At 41.9% G+C, this 26,566-nt stretch overlaps 1 protein-coding gene across 1 annotated transcript in view; it reads left to right on the top strand.

The window, feature by feature from the left end:
- The window catches only part of MICU2 (mitochondrial calcium uptake 2), a 138,825-nt gene extending 112,719 nt beyond the window's left edge, over window positions 1–26,106 (top strand). The window contains exons 8-12 of the mRNA XM_045040216.1: window positions 5,565–5,662; window positions 17,092–17,263; window positions 22,372–22,480; window positions 22,944–23,101; window positions 25,455–26,106. Of these exons, the coding sequence (XP_044896151.1) occupies window positions 5,565–5,662; window positions 17,092–17,263; window positions 22,372–22,480; window positions 22,944–23,101; window positions 25,455–25,559 (642 nt within the window). The 3' untranslated portion in view covers window positions 25,560–26,106. The remainder of the gene's footprint in view (window positions 1–5,564; window positions 5,663–17,091; window positions 17,264–22,371; window positions 22,481–22,943; window positions 23,102–25,454) is intronic.
- The last annotated feature ends 460 nt before the right edge of the window (window positions 26,107–26,566 follow it).

Genomic DNA, 26,566 nt, shown 5'->3' with positions numbered 1-26,566 from the left:
GATCTCACGTTTCACGAGTTCAAGCCCCACATCAGGCTCTGTGCTGACAGCTCAGAGCCTGGAGCCTGCTTCACATTCTGTGTCTCCCTCTCTCTCTGCCCTTCCCCCACTCACACTCTGTCTCTCTCTCAAAAAGTGAGTAAACATTTGGAGGGGAAAAAATGCTCAAAGAACTTGGGGGGAGAATGGATGAACACAGTGAGAGCTTCAACAAAGAGATAGTGTAAGAAAGGACCAAGAGGGGTTCAGTGGCAGACTAGATGAAACAGAACAGATCAGTGACCTAGAAGACTGCAGTAGAACTCAGCAAAGCAGAGTAATGAAAAGGAGAGAAGTTTTGAAAAATGAAGGTAACTTGAGGAACCTCTCAGACAACATCAAATAGAGTAACACTTACATTATAAGGTCCCAGGAGAAAAGAGAGGAGAGACTAGGAAAGTATTTGAAGAAATAATGGCTAAAAACTTCCCTCACCAGGAGAAGGAAATAGACATGTAGGTCCAGAAGGCTCAGAGGGTTCCAAATAAGAGGAGTCCAGAGAGATCCACACCAGGACACATTATAATTAAAATGTCAAAAGTTAAAGAGAGAATCTTAAGAGCAGAAAGAGAAAAATAAATTGTTACATACAAGGGAAATCCCATAAGGTTGTCAGGAGATTTCTTAGCAGAAACTTTTTGCAGACCAAAAGAGAGTGGCATGGCATATTCAAAGTGGTGAAAGGAAAACATCTTTGAACTAGGAGTGCAGGCACATGTCAAATATTGCAAAAGATTGAATCAGTAATCAGAAACCTCCTAAGAAGAGTCCAGGACCAGATGGCTTCGTTGGTGAATTCTACCAAACATTCAAAGAACATTTAATGCCTATACTTCTCAAACTCTTCAAAAACATTGAAAAGGAGGGAAGCTCCCAAGCTTATTTTGCAAGGCCAGCATTACCCTGATACCAAAACTGAAGAAGGACACAGGGAAGGAAGGAAGGAAGGAAGGAAGGAAGGAAGGAAGGAGGAAAATGAAAGAAAATGAAAGTAAATAAAATAAAATAAAATTACAGGCCAATATGCCTGATGAACATACATGCAGAAATCAACAAAATATTAACAGACCAAAATAACAATACATCAAAAACATCTTACATCGCGATCAAGTGGGATTTATTCCAGGGATGCAAGTGTGGTCAGCATCTGCAAATCGATCAAGACGGTATACACATCAGCAAAATGAAGGATAAAAATCATATTATTTTTGTGAATGCACAAAAAAGCATTTGAGAAAATTTAACATCCATTTATGAGAAAAACTCAACAAAATGGATATAAAGGGAAAGTACTCCAACATCACAAAGGCCGTAAATGACAGACCCACAACTATCATCATCCTCAATGGTGAAAAGCTAAAAGCTTCTCGTCTAAGATCAGGAACGAGATAAGGATGCCTACTCATGCCACTTTGATTCAACATAGTATTGGAAGTCCTAGCCAGAACAACTAGGAAAGAAAAAAATCAGTGACATCCAAATTGGAAAGGAAAAAGTAAAACTTTCACTATTTGCAGACAACATGATATTGTGTATGGAAAAAGACTCTACAAAAAAAAAAAAAAACTGTCAGAACTAATAAGTGAATTCAATAAAGTTACAAGATACAAAATTAATATACAAAGATCTGTTGCATTTCTATACACTAACAAAATATCAGGAAAATCAAGAAAATAATCCCACTTACAATTGCATTAATAAGAATGAAAAACTTAGGAATAAATTGAACTAAGGAGGTGAAAGACCTATACACTGAAAACCACAAGACACTGATGAAAGAAATTGAAGATGACACAAATAAATAGGAAGATATTTTGTGTCAGGGGTTAGAAAAATCAATGTTGTTAAATGTCCATAAACCCAAAGCAATCTACAAATGCATTGCGATCCCTGTCAAAGTTCCAATGACATTTTTTGCCGGATTGGAATAATTCCATAACTTACGTGGAAGTAACCACAAAAGACCCCAAATAGCCAAAGCACGGTGTTAAGAAAGAACAACAAAGTCAGAGGTTACTGTGCCTGGTTTCAAATGGGATTATAAAGCTGTAATAATCAAAACCGTGTAGTATTGCCACAAAAATGGACACAGAGAACAATGGAACTATACGTGTCGATAACCCACAAATAAACCCCCATGTATGTGGTCAGGTAATTTTCAACAAAGGAGGCGAGAAAATACAATGGGGAAGAGGCAGTCAGTCTATTTAGTAAACAGTGTTGGGAAAATTGGAGAGCTACCACACACAAAATAATGAAACTGGACCGCATACAAAAAATTAACTCAAAACGGATTCAAGACTTGCATGTAAGACCTAAAGCCATAAAACGCCCAAGAAGAAAACATAAGCAATAAGCTTCTTGACATCAGTCCTAGTAATTTTTTTTATCTGACTCCAAAGGCAAAGGAAACAAAAGCAAAAATTAACAAACGGGACTACATCGAACCAAAAAGCTTCTGTACAGCAAAGGAAACCCTCAACCAAACAGAAAAGCAACCTATGAATATCAGAAGATATTTGAGAATCATATGTCTGAATGAGGGTTAATGTCCAGAATATATATATAGAAAGAACTCATATAACTCAATAGGAAAAATAATCCAGTTAAAACATAGAGGATTTGCATAGACATTTTTGTACAGAAGACACACAGATATCCAACAGGCACATGAAAAGATGCTCAACATCCCTTATCACCAAGGAAATGCAAATCAGAGCCATAATGAGATAGCACCTACACCTGTCAGAATGGCTAGTATCAAAATGACAAGAAATAACAAAATGTTGGCAAGGATTTGGAGAAAAGAGAACCTCGTGCATTGTTGGGATTGTAAATTGGTGCGGCCACTATGGAAAACCACTTGGAGGTTCCTCAAAATTGAAAGTAGAACTACAGTATGATCCAGCAACTCCGCTACTGAGTATCTGTCCAAAGAAAACAAACACTAATTCAGAAAGGTGTGTGTACCCCTTTTGTTTCATTGCAGCACTATTTTCAAAGCCAAAGTGTGGAAACAACTTAAGTGTCCATTGAGAGATGAGTGGATAAGGAAAATGTGGTTTATATACCCAGTACTGTTCAGCCATAAGAAAATATTGCCATTTGCCACAACATGGATGGACCTTGAGGGTATCATTCGAAGTAGTATAAGTCGGAGCAAGACAAATACTACAGGATTGCACTTATATATGTAATCTAAAAAACAGGACAGAACCCCAAGATTCATAGATACAGAGAACAAGTTGGTGGTTGCGGGAGGGGACGGTGTGTTTTGGGGGGAGTGACATGGGATCAAGAACTACATACTTTGAGACTCTTTATTTTGGCTCAGGTCATGATGTCACGGTTGTGAGACTGAGCCCCACATCAGGCTCCACGCTGAGGGTGGATTCTGTCTCTCCCTGTCTCTCTCTGCCCCTCCCCTGCTCGTGGGCATGTGTGTATACTCTCTCTCTCAAAATAAACATTTAAAAAAATAAGATAAAAATGGAGAGGGAGGCAAACCATAAGAGGCTCTTAAGTACATCCAAGTGACTAAAATAAAATAACTGACAATTGCACTGGCCACCAGATGCAGGGAAGCCGGATCACTCATCCACGGCTGGTGGGAACGTAAAATGATGCTGCTGCTCCAATAAAATGGTAACTGCACGCCTGGCCATCCGTCCCAAAGAAATAAAAACCGTGTTCACACTAACACCTGTCCACAGAGGTTTCGAGCAGCTTTATTTGTCATAGCCCCAAACTGGAAACAACCCAGATGTCCTTCAACAGGTGAATGGTTCAAGTGGTAATCCATACAGCGGAACACTGTCCTACAAGAAACAAGAACAAACGATTGATACGGCAACAGCCTGAGTGAATATCCAGAGAATTGTGCTGCACAAATATGCCAATACCAGAAGGCTACATACTGAGTCCACGTATGTGGCATTTTGAAATGACAAAATTATAGAAAAGGAAGTTGATTAGTGGTTGCCAGAGGTCAAAGAGAGGGTCGGGGCTGGAGAGAAGTCAGTGTGGCCACAAGAGCAGATGAAGGGTCATCGCAGTGAAGAAAATGTTCTTCTGTGTGTTGACTGTATCGAGTTATCTGATGATGTTTTGCAAGATGTCATCAGTCACCCCTGGAGGAAACTGAGTAAAGGGTACAAGAGATCGTTCTGCATTATTTTGTACCATTGCATGTGAATCTACCATTATCTCAAAATACAAGAAACTTTTAATGTAAATAAGGGCTTATGGGGACACGCATTTGTTCCTTGTATTATGTGTTACGGACCGCAAGACTGGATGTTCTGTGTCTTTTGCTGATTTGTTCTGTTTCCCGCTGTGGTGCCTGTGCTTAGTTGTCTTCCTGTTTCTTTCGTTCCTGCCCGTGCCCTGCCCAGACCTCATGGCTGCAGTGGAGCACAAATGGAACTCTCTCTGCTACTCTTCCCACCTGATCTGGAACTAATTTATCTTTGTCCTTCTCCGCTGCTGGCATTGCATTTAGGTGCGCTGTTCCATGCACAAAAGGGGTGGAGGCAAGGGGGAGGAGACTCCCCTGGGCAAATGCAGCCCTTGCCGAAGAGCCTGTGTTCTGTTGATCTTCCTGATCTCCTTAAGGCTCTGAGGCACAGCTCACTCCTCCCCGCCGAAGTACATTCAACTCTGTGGGCTTAGGGTTGGTCCCTCTGTAACATAGTCCCCTGAAAGAGTCTGTGCCCTCGAGACCTGCTTCCCTCTGCATAAGTCTCCCCAAGCTCTAGAGGAGCTTCTTTTGGAGTTGGCCTTACTTGTCCCCACTACTCTGCTGTCACTAAATTAACGTTTTTAATGAATTTCTAATGTAATAGTCTCAGTGCCACTGCTATTTCTGAGAGGTAGGATTAGAAGGTAGGATTAGGGGACATGGGGACCATACAGCACCTGAATCTGGTGTTTCTTTCTCCAACTGCCCCTTTGCAAAATATTTGGTTTAAATTTGTAACCCTTTTTGTTTTGTTGCAGCTGATCATCTTTTTAGCAGTTTTGTTATTGTTGTTTATTTTGTTAGAGATTTGAAGGAGGAAGAATCCATGAATCTGCTTTACTCATTAATCGAATTCTTACCTATTAGTTTTGTAATTATGAAAAGCAGATGCTTTTCAGGTATTTCTAATATTCAGCAAAAACTCAAAGACCTTCTGGCTTTAGTTCTCAGTCCTGCTTCATTAAAAAACGCCTAGAGATCACATTTTGAAATAATTTTTTTTCACTATTCTAAGCTTTCTTTTTGGACCGATCTAAGATTTTGTTTACTGCTGAAGTCCATCTTGAGTATTTGGAGAATTTTAGCCCTCATTGTTTTTCTCCTGCTTGAGCAAAGACAATTACAGAATTGTATGATGCGAAGTAGCAGACAGGATGGCCACATCTCATTCTTCCACCCCTATTACGAGAACCTTTTATGGATATTGTCCTAAGAGTTCCAGGCTACAGCGTCCATTTTTGTTCTTGGTTATAATTACTTGGAATTATCGTCTCATTTTTTATAGGAACCAACAGTGAAAGAACCTGAAATTACCACAACCCTTCAGATACATTTCTTTGGAAAAAGAGGAGAAAGAAAACTTCATTATAGAGAATTTCGAAGGTAAATGTAAATATTTATATTCATTTAGGGAAATTTATAGCTAAGAAGTTACAAAACAACTGAATGTACTCCTCTCACAGATCTGCAGACAGTAACACTGAACATCATATGCAGAACTATGTAGTATTTGTCTCTGAGAACAAAACCTATGAAATATAAACTAAAGTACTCTGCTCAAAAACATCTAACCTATATGAAAAGTAATACCTGTTTTATAGCATACCATAATTTTTTTTAAGTCAATGCTGTCATAGATGTATAGAGTTGTCTGGTAACACAGGTCACTAATGTACTGGTTTGGAGTTGGGGAGTGGGTGATCAGGGAAGGCTTTCTGAAGGAAACGGTGCATAAACTGAACCTTGACAGATGAGCAGGAAATACCCAGGCAAAAATGGTTTGGCAGGAAAGCATCTGAGGGAGCGAGAACGGCGTTAGAAAAGACGTAGGGGCGTGAAAACGTATGGTTTGTAAAGGGAATTATAAGCAGTCGCATCTAGAGTAGTAAATGGAAGGCGGTGTGGTGAGAGGTGAGAAGCTGGAGAAGGGTGTGCTTGCCTGTGGAAGGTTTTGTGCTCCACGGGACCAAGCTCGAATTGACTCAGCGATGGAAGATCCTGAAGGGTGATGCCTGAAGGATACCTGGTCACATGTGCCCACCGTTGTGTGTGGTAGCAGAATAAAGGATACATCTTACACGAGAGAAGACCATTCAAATATCCCAGACAAGAAATGATGAGAGCCTTGAACCAATGTAGTAACAAGGATTTTGAAGTGGGAGAGTTTTTAAGACATAGTTAAGACATAAGATTGTAGGACCCAGAGGCGCCCGGGTGGCTCAGTTGGTTAAGCATCTGCCTCTCGGATTCGGCTCAGGTCACGGTCTCACAGTTCGTGAGTTCAAACCCCACGTCGGGCTCTGAGCCGACAGCCCGGAGCCTGCTTGGGGTTCTCTCTCTCCTTCTCTCTCTCTGCCCCTCCCCTGCGCACGCTCTCTCTGTCTCTCAAAATAAATAAATAAACTTGAAAAGAAATTTTGTAGGGCCCAGTGAGGAATGAGGAATGCCCAAGTTTCTGAATTCTGTCCAATCATAATGTACCCCACAGCTGAACTCCAGTAAGTCATTTAACCTCTCTACATTGTAGTTTTTCTCGACAAACATTTTTTAAAATGTCTTTTCTTATACTTGAAAAATATTACTGTCTCAACACTTCTTAAAATTTCAAAATAAATACCATGATTTAAAGCCAAGCCAGGCTATTGTATCAGCTGTACTTATTCAGACTAATACACCACTCGCCCTTCACTTTAAGATTCCCTAAACTAGTTAATTTTAAAGGTGTTCTGGGAAGCAAATGAAATAGAAGTATTTATAAATAAATTAACTAAGAAATGTAAAAACAGTTAAGAGTGTCTATTAAGACAATTAAATATTTAGTTTATGTAGATTCCCAAATTGTAATGAGTGGGGAAAGGTGTAACATTAGGTAGGAAGAAGTAAGGGACCTCCAGGAAGGCAGGCTGCAGCTGCAAGGGGGAACCTGGCTGAGGAATTGGCAAAGGCAGCAGAGTTTGGGGAAAAAGAGGTTAAGATAAAAGTATTCTGGACCTGCCAGTCTAGGTGCCATGCATGAAATCTCACAAACTTTCTGGTAAGGTCCCAATAAAAAGTCAGGGACAAAAATCCTCGGCGGCCACCCAGTTGCGACCCCTCTCACTCTTGAGAGCTTTATACTTTCTCTCAATAAACTCTATTGCTTTACTCAAAAAAAAAAAAAAAAAAAAAAAAAGGTGTTCTAACTTTAATTTTCTTTAAACAGAATAATTTTATTTAAAATTCTTACTTTAAAAAAATGTTTGTGGGGCGCCTGGGTGGTGCAGTCGGTTAAGCGTCCGACTTCAGCCAGGTCACGATCTCGCGGTCCGTGAGTTCGAGCCCTGCGTCGGGCTCTGGGCTGATGGCTCAGAGCCTGGAGCCTGTTTCTGATTCTGTGTCTCCCTCTCTCTCTGCCCCTCCCCCGTTCATGCTCTGTCTCTCTCTGTCCCAAAAATAAATAAACGTTGAAAAAAAAAATAAAATAAAATAAAAATGTTTGTTTATTTTTGGAGACAGAGACAGAGCATGAGTAGGGCAGGGGCAGGGAGAGAGGGAGACACAGAATCGGAAGCAGGCACCAGGCTCCGAGCTGTCAGCACAGAGCTGGACGCAGGGCTCGAACTCACAGACCGCAAGATCATGACCTGAGCCGAAGTCGGATGCTTAATTGACTGAGCCACCCAGGCGCCCCCCAAAAAATTGTTTCAAAGAGATGTTTGTCCTTGGTGTCAGCCACCTTCTTCCAGCTTCTCTCATAAAGGGATATTGTTTTAGAAGGTACAGCTTATTAGTTTCAAGGAAAGGCAAGGAGGGTGCCACCGAGTTGTAGCTTTGGGGCTACTTAAAACATTTGCCTATAGACGTTAGCTTCTCATTTAGAGAAACAGTATCGATTGTGAAAAAAACATCTTTGTGATTTAGACAGACCTGGGTTCAGATGTGGAACTTCATCATTTACTAAGTGGGACTTGATGAACAAGCATTTTAACCAGAGGCTCCATTCTCTGTTCCTTCATTTGTGAAGTGATGATGATAAATATCTACTTAATAAGGTTATATATGTATATGTGAATTTGTTGTGTGATTATCCATTATTCATTATCATATATTATTGTATCCTATATTGCATCATATCATATAATTATTATATTATTCATGTAATGAATGTGTTGATTAATACATGATGATTACTATGTCGACTTACTCCGTACAAGGGTCGGGCTCTAAGTAGGCACTCGTAATAGAATGTAAACACCGGTATCAGAAGTGGGTAAGAAAAACGAACAAAAGAAGAACAGTGGCAGTGTCATAAAATGGAGCCACTAGTTAGGCGAGTACACGAAGCGCAAACCGTGAGATTCTGTGCGCTTGCTAAGAACACAGCGCGGATTTGACCGCGCTTTCTGGCAGGCACCATGAAGGGGGATGCACGTCAGTTGCCCAACTCACCTGTCCCTGAGTTGGAAGCTCACTGGTTCGGCGTAAGGGGCTGGGGGGGCGGAGACATTCGGTCCTCATCATGAGGTCAGAAAGAAATCTTCCGAAGGGGCTTTAGAAAAAGGACGCTGCGTAACAGGAAGAATTCTATTCTTAACAATTATAGTAAGACCAGCGATAAATTTCACGGGCTTTTTTTTTTTTTTTTTTTTTACAGCATCCTGTCAGTAGAGAACAACTAAAATCACAGTTTTAGGCAAGGAGGCATACTTCACCTCAGCTTCTAAAATTCAGCTGCTTTTTCTCTAAAACCACTTTAAGCTTTACTAAGCAAGTAGAAGTGCTAACGATTAAATGCCACAGTCTGAGAAGTTGGTAGCAGTATAGAAGGGAGAGAACACTGGACACGAGGTCCAAATGGCTGTAAATGCTAGGTGTGCGATTTATTTAGCTGTATGGTCTTGGGAAAATCATGTACCTTTTTCTAGTCTTTGTAAAAATATACAAGACAACATTTGTCCTGCCCACTTTAAAGAGTTGTGAGTAAATTTAGGGGCACCTGCGTGGCTCCGTCGCTTAAGTGTCCGACCCTTGATTTTGGCTCAGGTCGTGATCTCACGGTTCGTGAATTCAAGCCCCACGTTGGGCTCTGCACTGTGAGCACGTGGCCTGCTTGGGACTCTCTCTCTCCCCTCTCTCTGCCCCTCCCCTGCTCACTTGCTCCTCTCAAAAATAAATAAACTTTAAAATAATATATTTTTTAAAAGTAAATTTAAAAATTACAGATTATAATTTTAAAATAATCTAATAAAGGAAAAGAGCAAATCTCTAATTCATGCAAATATCCTCCTTCCTAATCATTTTTATTTCTACTCTCATTTACATTAATATACTATCCCCCAACATGAAAAGTCTGAGGTTGATCTGACAATTAAATGAGATACTATAGGTTAAAGTATACACAACATAACACACGGTACACATTCAGAATATGTGCCAAACTCACGTCACCTTAGTTTTAGAGTTTCTAGTGAGTTTGTTGCCCAACTCCCACATCTGTCCCCTTACGGAATTCTTTTCTCCTGGCTTCTTCCTCTGTTTGCATTTCCCCAGCTCTCTTGGCCAAGAGACTTCTTCCACTAAGAGTTTCCTCAGTCTCTTTTCCCAAAGGCTCCTTAATCCAACATCTAAAGAAAAAAATCAAAACTAAAAGTGTATTCTCATCTTTTCCCCCAAGGACTGACTGCTTTAAAATTCAGAGAGAAGGATTTTTCAAGTTAGAACAGAAAGCTAGATACTACTTGTATTTTTCATCACAGATGACAAAGCTATTTCCAATTTTATTATCAATTTTTGTATTTGAAAATTCAGTAGTGTCACTTTAAGACAAAATATTGAGAGCTTGTATCAGTTTTATGAAGGATCCCTAGTCCTTATACAATCTGCTGAAAATGCTCTAGTAATATAATTAAACTCATGAACAAATAACAAAATTAAAAAGCAAGAATTAATATATCTAAAGTGTCAAGAAAAGGCAAGGCTAAGAACACATTTGTTTTGCGATCTTAGGAACTGCATCAGGAGACAGACATTAAGGCAACAACCCAGATCATGGTTCAAAGAGACAAAGGAGCTCAGATTTTTAAAGGCAAAGGAGGAATTTTAGGCACATTACATAAGTTGGGGGGTTCTTTGTTTGTTTCTTGGGTCAGTTGTGGCAGGCTTAGGATAACACTGTCCCGTACGCGATTCGTTGCCCAGATCGGTGCTGGGCAGAAAGTCCGTTTTAGTCCATTCTTGCATGTGACACACACTCGTCTCGAATGCTTGCAGTTTGGCAACAAGCCAAGGTTAGCATTCTTCCAAGAACTGAGCCGGCAAATATGCACAGGCCCTACCTCTTCAGTGTCCTCCCCGCTCCATTTGAAGTGACTTTCTTCCTCAGTGCTTACTCTGTGCTAGTGTTCTTTTATCAATAGGAAAAGATAGGTCAAATTGAACCAGTCAATACTCCAGATTTTGTTTCATGCATTATTAATTTAAATTCTAGAATTCGTTATAAGTTTAAATACTTCACACAAAAGAATTTACAAGTTTCTGGAACAAAAACACTTCTTAGTAAATGTAGACTTGACACTAAGGAAAAAGCAATTATTTAAAAATCTGTTTTACATCCTGTAAAACAGTAATTTGTTTAAATCTCCAGGTCAGGGGCACCTGGGTGGCTCAGTCGGTTGAGCAGCCAACTTCGGCTCAGGTCATGATCTCGCGGTCCGTGAGTTCGAGCCCCGCGTCAGGCTCTGGGCTGATGGCTCAGAGCCTGGAGCCTGTTTCGGATTCTGTGTCTCCCTCTCTCTGTCCCTCCCCCGTTCATGCTCTGTCTCTCTCTGTCTCAAAAATAAATAAACGTTAAAAAAAATTTTTTTTAATAAATAAATAAATCTCCAGGTCAATTTTTCATGCTCTGTTCATGCTCTGTCTCTCTCTGTCTCAAAAATAAATAAACGTTAAAAAAAATTTTTTTTAATAAATAAATAAATCTCCAGGTCAATTTTTACTTTACAAAATATTGATGTTTCTATCTAACTCTTTGGCCCTAAATTCTTATTATGCCTGATAATATGCAGAAATCCTGTACTAGACAGGTTCATTGTATGATACAGCCAAAACACAGTGAATTTAAGTTAGAAAAACATCATCAGAAATATGTTAAGTTACTGTCATTCCACAGAAGAATTTAACTGATGTAGTGTAGACAGACTACTGCTGTGTTCAGATACTTCGTTTTTAATTTCTCAGGAAGAGTCCAAATATGCATAATGTTGGTAGGAATTGTCAACCAGTGTTATCTGAACCCAGTGATTACTAAATAGATAAAGTCTTATGTCTGAATGCAGAAGACATGGCAAATCCAGAAACGAGAAGTTCGCCGTGGCTGAAGCAGAAGTAAGAGCGGAAGGTGGGAAGATCAGCATAGGCACAGCTGTGAAGGCCTTTGTGCCTCGTGGAGAAGGGCGGAGAGTCACCAAAGACCTTGAAGCAGGGGGGAGGGAGGCGGTCATCGGAGCCGGCAGCTTGGCCAGGGAACTCCAGCAGAGGGCAAGGAGATCCGCTGGAAGCCGTTGCATCAACAGAGAAGAAAGGACGGTGATCCGACCGAGGTGGTGGCGGCGGGAACAGAAATGAGTGGAGCATCCAAGGGATTATTTAGGAGAAGGGAGTTAATAATAGTGGTGACTGACGGGATGAAGAGTGAGGGGCAAGTCCAGGCCGCCGCCTGGTGTGTGTGTGGAGCCGGTGAACAATGTGATGCCTGTTCACTGAGACAGAACGCGAGTAGGAACAAGCTCAGCAAGGAAGGTGATGCATGCAGGGTAGACATGCTCAGGGGGAGCAGAAGGCAGATTGCAGTGGGGCGAGGAGTGAGGGAGGGGTAAGAGTGACCACAGCACAGGAAGTGGGGGGCAGGAGGCGAGGAGGGGGGGCGGGGTAAGAGTGACCACAGCACAGGAAGTGGGGGGCAGGAGGCGAGGAGGGGGGGCGGGGTAAGAGTGACCAGAGCACAGGAAGTGGGGGGCAGGAGGCGAGGAGGGGGGGAGGGGTAAGAGTGACCACAGCACAGGAAGTGGGGGGCAGGAGGCGAGGAGGGGGGGAGGGGTAAGAGTGACCATAGCAAAGGAAGGGGGGGCAGGAGGTAAGGAGGAGGGAGGGGTAAGAGTGACCACAGCACAGGAAGTGGGGAGCAGGAGGCGAGGAGGGAGGGAGGGGTAAGAGTGACCACAGCACAGGAAGTGGGGAGCAGGAGGCGAGGAGGGAGGGAGGGGTAAGAGTGACCAGAGCACAGGAAGTGGGGGGCAGGAGGCGAGGAGGGGGGGAGGGGTAAGAGTGACCACAGCACAGGAAGTGGGGAGCAGGAGGCGAGGAGGGAGGGAGGGGTAAGAGTGACCAGAGCACAGGAAGTGGGGGGCAGGAGGCGAGGAGGGGGGGAGGGGTAAGAGTGACCACAGCACAGGAAGTGGGGGGCAGGAGGGGGGGAGGGGTAAGAGTGACCACAGCACAGGAAGGGGGGGGCAGGAGGCGAGGAGGGGGGGAGGGGTAAGAGTGACCACAGCAAAGGAAGGGGGGGGCAGGAGGCGAGGAGTGAGGGAGGGGTAAGAGTGACCACAGCACAGGAAGTGGGGGGCAGGAGGGGGGGAGGGGTAAGAGTGACCACAGCACAGGAAGTGGGGGGCAGGAGGCGAGGAGGGGGGAGGGGTAAGAGTGACCATAGCAAAGGAAGGGGGGGGCAGGAGGCGAGGGGTGAGGGAGGGGTAAGAGTGACCAGAGCACAGGAAGTGGGGGGCAGGAGGCGAGGAGGGAGGGAGGGGTAAGAGTGACCACAGCACAGGAAGTGGGGGGCAGGAGGCGAGGAGGGGGGGAGGGGTAAGAGTGACCACAGCACAGGAAGTGGGGGGCAGGAGGCGAGGAGGGGGGAAGGGGTAAGAGTGACCACAGCACAGGAAGTGGGGGCAGGAGGCGAGGAGGTGGGGAGGGGTAAGAGTGACCATAGCAAAGGAAGGGGGGGCAGGGGCAGGAGGGGAACGTAAGAGGTTTCCACACGTGTTTGAACGATGATGTAAAGAGGGAAGGACTGAATGCAGGAGTGAGTGGGAGTCAGCAGAGCAGCAAGGCCCCTGAGGAGGAAGAAAATAGAGGAAAATGGAGGTGGAATTCAGAGCGCAGGTAGATAAATCGACCGTCAGCGGGAAAGGGACTCCTCCTGTCACTGGGCCAGAAAGGAGACGGGGATGAGTGTTGTTACATCCCTGGAGTGACAGCCAGAAAATGAGAGAGTTTCCCACGCAGTGACCTCTGGTTGCTCTGGGAACTGGGGGCAAGCCACGTGCCGAAGACAAGTAGCCATGGGATAGATTTGTCGAGAACGAACGCAAGTTGAGATGGCCACTGTGTGAAAGAACGAAAGAGAGCCCTCTGGCCTAGCGGAAGGCTGTTGGCAGCGTTGAGGACCTGGTTACGGCTGCAGACCATCGGTTTACGCCGGTAGCACTAGGCGCAGTTTCTGAGGGATTTTCTTCAAGGTGCCCCCGAAGAAGGCCTTCGACGGCCCGAGGAAGCCGAGGGCTTGGAGTCTGGGCTTGAGTGAGGATCCAAAGGGAGGTGGTTACCTGCAGCCTCGGTGCCGTCCCGCGGCTGACTGCTGAGTGCTTCCACGCGCCTGGCACTCGTCTGGGTATTTCACGTATATTATTCCAGCGGTGCTGGGAAAGCGAGGCAGGAGTTGGATGAGATTCATAAGGGACTCCGTCCAGGGTTATATATCTTAGAAATTGAAGACATGAGGTCCAGACCCAGGTTTCTCTTTAAAGGCTTCAGTAGCCACAAAGTTTCTAAAAGGAGTAGTCCCGCAGTTCCCTGGCAGGCGGTTGGGTGCGTTGAATGGGATTTCAGGGAGCTGGCGCTAGACCAGGTGACCGAAGGGACAGAGCCGTATTAAGTAGACACTACCACCTGTCGAGAGAAACGTATCAGTTAACGAGGGAGCATGTGGATAAACCTGTGATTTGTTGGGGCGCCTGGGTGGCTCAGTCGGTTGGGCGTCCGACTTCGGCCCAGGTCGTGATCTCACAGCTTGTGGGTTTGAGCCCCGCGTCGGGCTCCGTGCTGACAGCTCGGAGCCTGGAGCCCGCTTCAGATTCTGTGTCTCTTTCTCTCCCTCTGCCTCTACCTCGCTCATATTCTGTCTCTCTCAAAAACAAATAAACATTTAAAAATTAAAAAAAAAAGAAATGTTATTGCCTGTATCCCCGAATAGAGCTTTCATACATTCAAAGATGTCTATAAGCAGTGTTGTGCTAATGAATACGCGTGACAGTCTGCTCTCAGGAAGAACAGCCTGATTTGTAGCATTTGGTCATAAGAAATGTAAGTACTCTACCAGGCCAATTTCAAGCTGCCATACATGAAATACAGGCGGGAAAACGTGTGTAGACAATTCTCAGAGCTGGCGTGAGCCAGCTCCAGCACCCCATGACCTAAAGAATTTTTAAAAATTTTTTAATGTTTTATTTTTGAGAGAGAGAGAACGCACGAGGGAGAGAGAGAGACAGTGGGGGAGGGGCAGAGAGGGAGGGAGATGCAGAATCCAAAGCAGGCTCCAGGCTCTGAGATGTCAGCACAGAGCCCCACGCGGGGCTCTAACTCACGGACCGCGAGATCGTGACCTGAGCCGAAGTCGGACTCTCAACCGACTGAGCCACCCACCCATGACCCAAAAAATTTTTTAAAAAATCAGGTAAGAAAAAGATTTTTTTTCCCAATGTTCCCACTTAATCCACTAATTTATAAACTGTTTAACTTGTTCAGAATTTATCTGGAGACTTTATATAGTATGAATTCTTCAATTCATGCATTTATGTCCAGTATCACGTTCCATATTTTCAAGTCATAACAAGATCTATAATTTTAGAGTTAGGAAAGATGGCTATCCTAAAATATACTTTTGTTCTTCAAAAGTAACGTAATGAGCGAGGTGCCCGGCTGGCTCAGTCAGTGGAGAACGCAACTCTTGATCTCAGGGTTGTTCGAGCCCCACGCTGAGTGTAGGGAAGACTTAAAAATAAAATCTTCAAAAAACAAAACAAGTGTAATTAGTAAGATGAAAGTGGCTGAAGTCAAACAATGTGTAGTTTAACAGCAGTTAAATTTTTTAACGATCCTAATAAGTTGAATGTCATCACAATATACAGTGTAATAAAACTCAGTAAAACAGAGAACAAGGTATATCAGCAAAAGGTTTTGTTGATGTGTTAGCCCCCACTGGAAATGCTTCAAGTGGTAGATAAAATTCTGCCTTGACCCGGAAAAACATGGCATTGATAAATCTGTGTCTCCAGTACATTCAGAACCTGTTGCAGGTAACAGACTCTTACCTATCACACAGATAGAAGCCTAAAATCAAACTCCCCCATGCTTTTAAGGTTTATGGGATAAGCGTAGAACCGAAAGCAAGTCGTTTAACAGTGACTGTTTTTCTCCCATTGAACTGGAATAGACCTGTTTTTTACCCCATGTATAATTCCATTAAATTGAGGCATGACAGTACATTTCTTTTAACATGTAAAAAGGTGAATAAAGCAACCTTCAACGTATTAAAACACATGGAGATTATACTTTTCACATGACTTAGTTTATAAATAAATCAAGTGCAGTGGTTTTGAGTTCTTGTTCAAAGACAATATTTTTTTAATCTGATATCCTTTCAACTTGTACTTTTCTAGGGAGCTGTTGATGAGAATTTGCTCAAAGTGCCATGTTTTTATTTTAAAAAGAATGTTGAGTCATATATTCACATGTTATTGTCCAAATGATTATAAATATTTTTAAGTAAATCTAAGCTTTTGATGTAAAGCCATTGATTACTTGATCAACTTTGGTATCCAAAAATATTAGGAACCATTAATTATGATTAACATTCTTTTTTTTTAATTTTTTTAACATTTATTTATTATTGAGAGACAGAGACAGAGCATGAGCAGGAGAGGGGCAGAGAGAGGGAGACACAGAATCCAAAGCAGGCTCCAGGCTCTGCGCTGTCAGGATAGAGCCCGACACGGGGCTTGAACTCATGAACTGCGAGATCGTGACCTGAGCCGAAGTCGGACGCCCAACTGACTGAGCCACCCAGGCGCCCCTAATTATGATTAACATTCTAAAGGCAGTAACCCAAGTGAATTTTAAGTTTCTCTGATCTTGATAATTTTTCTACATTGGAAAAAAAACTGTTACAGATGCATCAGAGCAACATTTTACATAATTTTTATAAATCTCTATCAGAAGTAGGTTACCAAGTATAAGTTGCACAAACAAATTGAGTATAGAGTGTGACAAATTGGAGCAAGTATGGACTTAAGCAGCTTCTCTGGGGGCACCTGGGTGGCTTAGTCGGTTAAGCGTCCTGGTTAAGCACTCAGGTCATGATCTCACAGTACATGAGTTCGAGCCCCGCGTCCGGCTGTCCGCTGTCCGTGCAGATCCTGCTTCGGATCCTTCTGTCTCCCTGCCTCTTCTCCACTCATGCTCTCTCTCTTTCAAAAATAAACATTAAAAAAAAAAAAAAAAAAAAAAAAAAAAAAGAGTTCCTGGAAATGAAGAGGAAAGCTCTTGAGAAAGACAGTGGTGCGTGCCAAAAGTTAGAACAAATAATTTTTTTTTAAATCAGCTTCTCTTCATCTTCTGCTCCCCACACCCCTTTCACCGCACTAATGCTTTGTTTGATTCAGCATGTCAAGAGGCCAGCCGCTCCGGGGGTACCGCCGGAGGTGCCTCGCGGGCCCACTGACAATATTAAAATGGAATGCCACTGGTTCCTGACATCAAGTTTATATTTTAACACTTAGATTTATGGAGAATTTACAAACAGAGGTCCAAGAAATGGAATTCCTTCAGTTTTCTAAAGGTTTGAGTTTCATGAGAAAAGAAGACTTTGCAGAATGGCTACTTTTTTTCACGAACACTGAAAATAAAGACATCTATTGGAAAAACGTAAGAGAGAAGTTGTCCGCAGGAGAGGTTCGTATGCCTTTTTATTATGCTTTTGGTAAAGATGAAATCATGTTAAAAACATTTATATAATTAAATAAAGTAACTTTCAGAGTAAGCCAAACCATGTTACTCTCTTATTTGAGTGTAAAATCAAGGTGAGAAATGGTGTTTACATTTTCTTATGAATGAATTCCTGCCCAGATGGAATCAGTATTCCAAACAGGAGTTTTGCATTTCCGGTAAAGTCAGTAATAACAATGTCCACTGTCACCACTGTTGTTCTGGAAGTCTCAGCCAGTACAAATTAACAGAATAAAAGAGTGTGAACCTTTGGAAGGAGGGACAGTTGGCTTTGTTTGCATAGATGTGATTCTATGCCTAGAGAACCCAAGAGAATCAAACTGAAAAGCTATTAGAAACAGCAAAAATTCAGTGAAGTGCCTGTTACAATGCTAGTATGTTAGCAGTAGCTGCCCTATGTGCAAATTCCAGGTTAGAAAAGGTAGTGGCAGGGGCACCTGGTGGCTCAGTCGATTAAGCATCCGACGCTGATGTCAGCTCAGGTCCTGATCTCGCTTGTTCGTGAAATCGAGCCCCACGTTGGGCTCTGCACTGACAGCGTGGAGGCTGCTTGGGATTCTCTCCCTCTCCCTCCCTCTCCCTCTCTCTCTCTCTGCCCCTCCCACATTCTCCCTCTCTCACTCTCAAAATAAATAAGTAAACATTAAAAAAAAAAGAAAGAAAGAAAATGTAATGGCGTGTGTATATATACACTTTCTTTTTTTAATGTTTATGTGTATGTTTATATATATGTATATTAAGTAATGATTGCCAAACTATTAATAATGATTAATATACTGTTGTAAGATTTGAAGTGATTTTTTACTTTATATATTGCTTTTACTTTATTGTTCCATAACATAGTATTGGAGTGGGCATATGTTTTTATATAATTTTTTCTTTTTTTTTTTTTAATGTTTATGTATTTTTGAGAGAGACAGAGAGTAAGCAGGGGAGGGGCAGAGAAGAGAGGGAGACACAGAATCCAAAGCAGGCTCCGGGCTCTGAGCTGTCAGCACAGAGCCCGACACGGGGCTCAAACTCATGAACCGTGAGATCATGAGCTATGCTCAAGTGGGAGGCTTAACCGACTGAGCCACCCAGGCACCCCTATATAATTATTTAAAGCTATTTCTATAGTGAGGGAAAAGATAATAAAATATAATTAAGATCTCATTTGTAATTGAAATAGAAACACACAAAATTAAAAATGAATTTAACCAGAAATACATGAAAATGAAGCTTTAAACTCTTGATAGCTATAAAAGAAAACTTGCCTAATTATAGTGCTGTCTCCTATTATTGAATGGGAAGTCTTAGTGTTATAGATGTAGCACTTGTCCCTTGGAGTCATCTGTAAATGTAACGCTTATACTGGAACAGCCTGGGTCTGCTGCAGTTCTAAAACTGCCGTGCTGTCCCCGTGGCCAGCGCAAGGAAGATCTCTTTCTCAGTCGTGCTACATTTCCACTGTGGGCTGCCAGGCGCCTCTGGGACTGAGTCAGGGACCCAGACTCTTCAAGCTCTGCCACCTTGGAGCTTTACCGGCTGGAAAAAACATCATCTTCAGAGGCCGTGGCAGGAAAAGAAAATGAGTACATTCCAGCAATTAAGTGTGTTGGCCTAGAAACATCACACTTGGCTACCGGCCAGACTAATCACATGACCCCACCTAGCTGCAAAGAAGCAGAAAGGTGTAATCTTTCCTATGTGCAGGAACCAAAAAGTATTGGTGGACAGTGATGGGTTTCAATAAAAATGTCATCAGATTGTCATGCGTGAACTAGACAGGCCGTAAAAGTTTCTATGAAAAGAATGCTGCAGGGACAAGAGATATCCAGGAAATCTCTGTAACTTCTCCTGTTTTGCTATGAACCTGAAATGGCTTTTAAAAAATTAAGTCTTTGGGGTGCCTGGGTGGCTCAGTATGTCAAGTGTCCGACTTCAGCTCAGGTCATGATCTTGCCGTTCTGAGTTCAAGCCCCGCATCGGGCTCTGTGCTGACGGCTCAACCTACTTAGAATTCTGTGTCTCTCGCTCTCTCTGCCCTTCTCCCACTCACACCCTGCCTCTCTTTCTCTCAAAAATGAATAAATGTTTTAAAAATTTTAAATAATAAAAATTTTTTAAATAAAATAAAAAATTAAGTCTTTAAAAAAAGAATATTGAGATATTAAAATATATTACCAAATATTGATAACTAGAACAGCCTGTTACAATGAATTTGACAGACCTATCAATTGAACAGAATATAAAGTCCAAAACTAGACCCAAATACACATGGAAATCTAGTATATGTGAATTCATATTGTAAATTAGCTGGGTAAAAGAGGAATTATTGATAAATGGCATTAGGTTAATTGACTGGCCATCTGAGGGAGAAATGAACGTAAATCTCTGCCTCACTCCTTACTCTAAAATTCCAGATAGATCTAAGAATTAAATGTTACAGGGGAAAATGAAACTGAGTATGTAGAGAGGGAAACTTGGAAACAATCCTCTCAGAGTAGGGTATGCATATTTCTCTAGGCAAAACTCAGAAGCTTTCAAGGAAAAGTTGATGAAATTGCTGTCTAAAAGTTAAAAATTCTGTTGCTTTCCCCTCATCCCCCTCAAAACTAGGATCAAAGTCAAAAGAAAAAAATTAACACATTGGAGGGAGGGAAGAAATATTGGCATCATATGTAATGGGCCCATTTCTTTAATTTATCATGAGATCTTTAAAAATCAAGAACTTTGGAAGGTCTTAAATTTTGCCCTATTTAATGTATAACGGGATCCTAAAAACCAATGTGTTAATAAATGTAAAGTATCTGAGATTTTATCTATTTGGAAGTTAGCCTGTACCATTTCATGGATGCTGACCAAAGATACAAGACTATTGGGTCAGAAACAAAGAACATTATTATTCAGAGCATAGCAACAGCATGAGCATCATGTTTGTGTCAGTCCTCCCTCGCCTCCCAAGTCCCATGGGGACCATGCTGAGTACCCTGTGGATGCTGCCCACACACATAGCCAAGAAAGCTCATCTTCAGGAGTCTGAATCTTTTATACTGGGCAGTAAGCAAAACTGTGCTCTACTTCCAAAGCAGACATCGTCAATATTCTAGGCTGTTCGCTATACAAATGCCCTTAGAAAGATAGTCTGGAATAATAAAGTAGTTGGAGCTTCTCTTTGAAAGATGTGCAGAAACGTGAGAGACCCATGGAGACTTGTCTCTCAGCAGTAAGCCACATAACAGCTCATTAAAAATCTAGGCAGAGGACATAAAAAAGACACAAGAATAGAACTCCACAAATCACCAATAAGAACAGAAGAGAAAAGTGTTTAAACTTCATTCACAGTTAAAGACCTACAGATTCAAACATTGATGGCATGCTATTTTTCACCTGTCATATCAGTAAAGGAAAAATCAGAAGGTTGCACCGAGTGGCGGCTTTGAGATTACGATACAGAGGAACGGCCACTCTTCTGCTAATAAGATGTATTCTTAAGAATACAAAGCAAAGTGTAGAAATGTGTGAAGAGGACACCCACTGTGTAAAACAGGGGTGTGTGTATGCTCTTTTATACGAGTAGAATATTTCTGGAAGCATACGCAAAGAACTGGTAACAGTGCTTTACCTCTGGGAAACGGAACTGGAGGTCAAAGGAGGGAAAAAGACTTTTTGTTTTTTATCCATTCTAGAATTTGTTTTTTTACCATGTGTATATGTTACCTCTTCAAAGACTTAACTAAATTTTAAAAGTAAAACTTCCATGAATTTACCAAGGCCGCGGGCAGTGAAACTTGAATAAGACCACCACCTACATGCAGAGGACATGATCCTGAAGGTGCCTACAAAAGAAACCATATATATATATATATATATATATATATATATATATATATATATATATATTCATATTCAGAGAGAGAGTGAGTGTGAGCAGGGGAGCGGGCAGAGGGAGAGAGAGAGGGAATCTCAAGCAGGCTCCCTGCTCAGCATGGAGCCTCACATAGGGCTCCATTCCACGACCCTGGGATCATGACCTCAAGCTGAAATCAAGAGTTGGACGTTCAACCGACTGAGCCACACAGGTGCCCCGAGAAACTTTTTTTTTTTAGGCAGGGAAGAATTTACTTTCAAATTAACAGTTTTCATACTTTGTTTACTTTTTCAGTGGAAAAACTAGTTTTTCTAACTTATTTCTGTTTTGTTTTTATGGGCAGAGGTTTTGAAGTTAGGAACCAAGGTTCAAATCCTGATTGTTCCACTTGGTAGATCTTGAGCAAATTACTTCCTTCCTGAAAGGTTACTTCGCTAAGGCTTGGAGAGGCTAAGACCATGTACACAGTAAATGGCAGAACTGGAATTAAAGCACAGCTTTTCTATCTCCAAAACCCAGTGCTCTTACTCCGTGCTGTGTCCACGGATAAAGCGGAAAAGCAAGGAGGCAGAGCACTTAACGGGGTATTAGTTTCCTCAGCCTGCCGTAACAAAATGCCACAGGCCGGATGGCTCAAACAACTCATTCATTTTCTCACAACTCTGGAGCCCGAAGTGCAAGATCAAGGTGCCGGCAGGTTGGTTTTTGGTGAGGCCTCTCCTCCCAGCTTGCAGACCACCACCGCCTTCTCACCCTGTCCTCACGAGGCCTGTCGTCTGTGCTTACGTGCAGAGTGAGCGTGCGCTGCTGTCCCCTTCTCTTATCGGGACATCGGTGCTATCAGAGTGGGGTCCTACCCTTGTGACCTCATGTAGCCTTAATGGCTTCCCTAAAGGTCCTGTCTCCAAGTACAGTTACGTTGGGTGTTTGGGTTTCAGCCTGTGGATCTTGCGGAGACAATTCGGTCTGTGACACAGGGCCACCCCAGTTCTCGCCCTGCGCGATCCAGGAGACGCCTTGCACACAGTGTGCAGTCTGCACAACCATGCACGGTGGCCCTGCCCGTCTTTTTAATAGACTTTCTTGGAAGGCCATAAAAGTTCACAAGCTTTATGGTAGAAACAGGACTTACGCTTCTGCTTATATTCTAAGATCAGTTTTACAAAATCGTAATTAACGCTCACTTTTGTTATTTTATTAGAGTATTAGTTTGGACGAGTTCAAGTCCTTTTGTCATTTTGCCACCCACCTAGAAGATTTTGCTATTGCCATGCAAATGTTTAGTTTAGCTCACCGTCCTGTCAGACTGGGTAAGTTACGTGACTTCGTTTAATTTTTGTCATCTACAAATAACATCACTCTGTTCTTCAACTAGAACATACCAGTCGAGGAGCCAATTACCAGTGAAACAGTTGATTAGCCTTTTAACTAATTCAGTGTGGTTACTCTAGACTTACAAGGACTCTCACATTTAACAATTACGTTATTTGCTTTTACTTTCTTATTTCCTAAAAAGGAAAAGGGAATATTTAAATATGTTCTTTAGAACATTGATTAAATTAAAATAGGCTGCCTCTTTCAGTTACTTTCAAGACATTTCTCAGCCAAATGTATTATTTCAACATATCCTTAATGAGTATTTTTTGTTTTGTTTTACTTCCGTGATAATGAACATTGAGACTTAATTTTGCTTCTCAAATAATAAAATTTAGGTTAATTCCACTTAGACTATTTCACACAGTTGATGAGTTGTTTTATGTTTTCTTTTTTCAGCGGAGTTTAAGAGGGCCGTGAAAGTAGCAACAGGGCAGGAACTCTCAAACAATATTTTGGACACCGTGTTCAAGATCTTTGATGTGGATGGTGATGAATGTCTTAGTCATGGAGAGTTTCTCGGGGTGTTAAAAAACAGGATGCATCGAGGTTTATGGGTAAAGATTTTGAGTTTTTAATAACTACATGTTTACATCTAATTAAGTGAATGGCATTACACCTAGAATTTGGGCAATGTGTGTGTGGTCGTAAATGGAGGTTTTATCATTTGTGAAGAGATTATAAGCCATGATCACAAACGGAGATGTCTCCTTCAGATGGGATCCAGTATTTTCCTTTGCTTTTTTTTTTTTTTTAATCTGAATCTAATCAGAAACTGCTATTCAGAAATCATTTTACTTTGGGCTCTGTAGTTAGACACACCTAAATTCAAATCCCAGCTTTGTCACCAGCTGCCTAATCTTGCAAAGCCACTTAACTTTTCAGAACCTCCCGTTCCTCATCTGTACAATGAGGAAGCTAATAGAATCTACCAGAAAACAATGTTGTAAGAATTAAGCGTAAAATACTTAGGATAGTGCCTGAGACAGTTGAAGTAAATGTTAGCCATTGTTATTGTATTCGGACTCTTCACATATTAGTCTATACCTGTGGGACAAATAAAACTCAAAATTTTGTTTAAATTGGAATCTGCTTAGAAGCACCATCGTAAGGGTATTATGCTAAGCGAAATTAGAGAAAGACAAATATCATACGACTTCACTCATATGAGGACTTTAAGAGATAAAACAGATGAACATAAGGGAAGGGGAAGAAAAATAATATAAAAACAGGGAGGGGGCAAAACATAAGAGACTCATAAATATGGAGAACAAACAGGGTAACTAGAGGGGGTGTGGGAGGGGGGATGGGCTAAATGGGGGAGGGGCACTAAGGAATCTACTCCTGAAATCATTGTTACACTCTGTGCTAACTAATTTGGATGTAAATCAAAAAGTAAATAAATTATCAATTTAAAAAAAAAAGCACCCTCATAAAAGCAGTCTGCAGGTTGGAAACAAGGGTGGAAAGAAAGCTGTGTGGTAAGAGGCAGTTCGGCCAGAAGAAAGGAGAGAATGAGGGAGAGGATGTGGTGGGGATTCATTCACGAAAAGCCCCCTTCATTTACTCCTCGGAAAAGCCCATCACTTTCCTGCTACCCACATTATTAATGGAAAATGAGTAAATACGATTTCTGTTAGCAAATGTGTCTCACAAGCTTTGTGGGCATCCAGCATCTCATCGTGAATAATCCTGTCCCTGAAAATGAAACCAGCCTTTGCAGTAACGATTTAATACACCCACGAGCCTCCGCCATTTCTCGAAGACATTAAATAGAGCTGTAAATCGATCAGGAAAAGAATATATATAAAATCTAAAGGAGGGACACCTGGGTGGCTCAGTCCATTAAGCGTTTGACTCTTGATTGCGGCTCAGGTCCTGACCTCACCAGTTTGTGAATTCGAGCCCCAAGTCAGGCTGCACCCTGATAGCTGATAGCGCAGAGCCTGCTCGGGATTCTCTCTCTCCCTCCCTCTCTGGCCCTCCCCCACTTGTGCACGCATGCTCTCTCCCTCTGTCTCTCTCAAATAAATAAGCTTTTTAAATAAATCTAAAACTTTAGCAGGGCACCGGTGTGGCTTAGTTGGTTTAGTTTCCAACTCTTGATTTCGGCCCAAGTTGTGATCTCACCGTCGTGAGATAGAGCCCCTTGTCAGGCTCTGTGCTGGTCATGAAGCCGGCTTCAGATTCTCTCTCTCTCTCTCTCTCTCTCTCTCTCTCTCTCTCTCTGCCCCTCTCCTGCTCACACACGCTAGCTTGCTCACTCGTTCACTCTCTCTAAAAAAAGTTTCAACTGGCAGATTTGCTTCCGTTTGGGAGATACCCAGCAACGCTGTCCTCCTGTGCTCACCAAGGATACAAATGTTTTTTAACCTTTACTTTCTTCTTTAACAGAGGAATAATACTCATAGAACTTTTTAATTCACAGAGCACTTAGGTGAATTACAGTCTTTTTTCTTAAAGCCTCTTATAAAATATATTGTTTCTTTTTAACTTAGGTAGGTTTAAATCAGAGTTTTAGGCTTATAATTTATATTCCACATAGCTAAATAAAGTTCACCATAAAAAGGAAAACATTATAAAATATTATAAAGCGTCATGAAATAATTACATTTTTTAAAACCAATATATGAAAGAAATTTCCCACGATCTTCATTATCTTCTTACGGAAGAGGCTCCAATCACGTGCACTTAGCCTCCACTCTTGAGTCACCCAAGGCTGTTCTTACATCACGTTCACGTTTTATCCTTTACCCCGTCCTACGTACAGTTTTGTTGGAATCCTCCACAACATAATCCGTCTCAGGGACTCTCTGGAGGCACGTGGGAAATAAACGGTAACAGAGCTCGCATGAAATCGTGTTTAACCTTGAAGAGAATGATCTCTTTACTTTCACTTTGTGTTAACAGGTACCACAGCAGCAAAGTATACAAGAATACTGGAAATGTGTGAAAAGAGAAAGCATTAAAGGAGTAAAAGAAGTCTGGAAACAAGCCGGAAGAGGTCTCGTTTAGAAAAAGATAATACGGGAATTACATTGCTCCGAATGTCAGAATTTGGAATTGTTTTTTAAGTACTAGATGTTTGTCTTCTGGAGTCTTCATTGATTTTCCTTGTAATATAAAGACGCCTTGTATACTTCATGATTCAGTAATTTCTTGATCAAATTTCATTAAAGAACTTAGTAAATACAGGTACCGGATTCTGTCAGAGGGCCTAGAATTGAAGTCATGCTTTGTACTTTGATAAGATTGAAAACCTCATTGTTCACTGATTTCTTAGACAAGTAGTAAAACATCTCTTTGGAAGGGTGTCAGTTAGTAATTACAGAAAAAAGTAATTGACACACAAGGCTAAGATCAAGGCCAGGAGTCCTGGTGTTCCCAGTAGCACAAATTCAGTTAAGAACATTTCACATTTTCTTGTCTGCGTCTCATATCTCATAAGCTTCTTGTACATTTTATTTCAGTTAGCTGTATATTAATTGTCCTAAAAATAATGTGTAAATTTCAATATCGTATGTGGAAACCAAATAAAGTATTTACACAGATACAAAAATTACATTTTTAAAGTGTTTTTTAAAACTTTTTTATAAATATAAATACTCTCATCCTTGCCAACCACATTAGTTCAGATTCTTAAAAACTAGTAATTGGGGGATCCCCTGGCTGGCTCGGTCAGTGGAGCAAGCAAGACTCTTGATCCTGGGTCTGTGGGTTCAAGCCCCACACTGGACGTAGATGTCATTTAAAATAAAATTTAGGGGCGCCTGGGTGGCGCAGTCGGTTAAGCGTCCGACTTCAGCCAGGTCACGATCTCGCGGTCCGTGAGTTCGAGCCCCGCGTCGGGCTCTGGGCTGATGGCTCAGAGCCTGGAGCCTGTTTCCGATTCTGTGTCTCCCTCTCTCTCTGCCCCTCCCCCGTTCATGCTCTGTCTCTCTCTGTCCCAAAAATAAACGTTGGAAAAAAAAATTTTTTTTAAAAAACAAACTATAGTGTTTTTGGGAGAATCTTGAACACAA

The sequence above is a fragment of the Felis catus genome, chromosome A1 (assembly GCF_018350175.1).
Source record: "Felis catus isolate Fca126 chromosome A1, F.catus_Fca126_mat1.0, whole genome shotgun sequence".
NCBI classification, from domain to species: Eukaryota; Metazoa; Chordata; class Mammalia; order Carnivora; family Felidae; genus Felis; species Felis catus.
The sequence above is the reverse complement of the archived record's forward strand: the minus strand, read 5'-3'. Positions and strand labels throughout refer to the sequence as shown.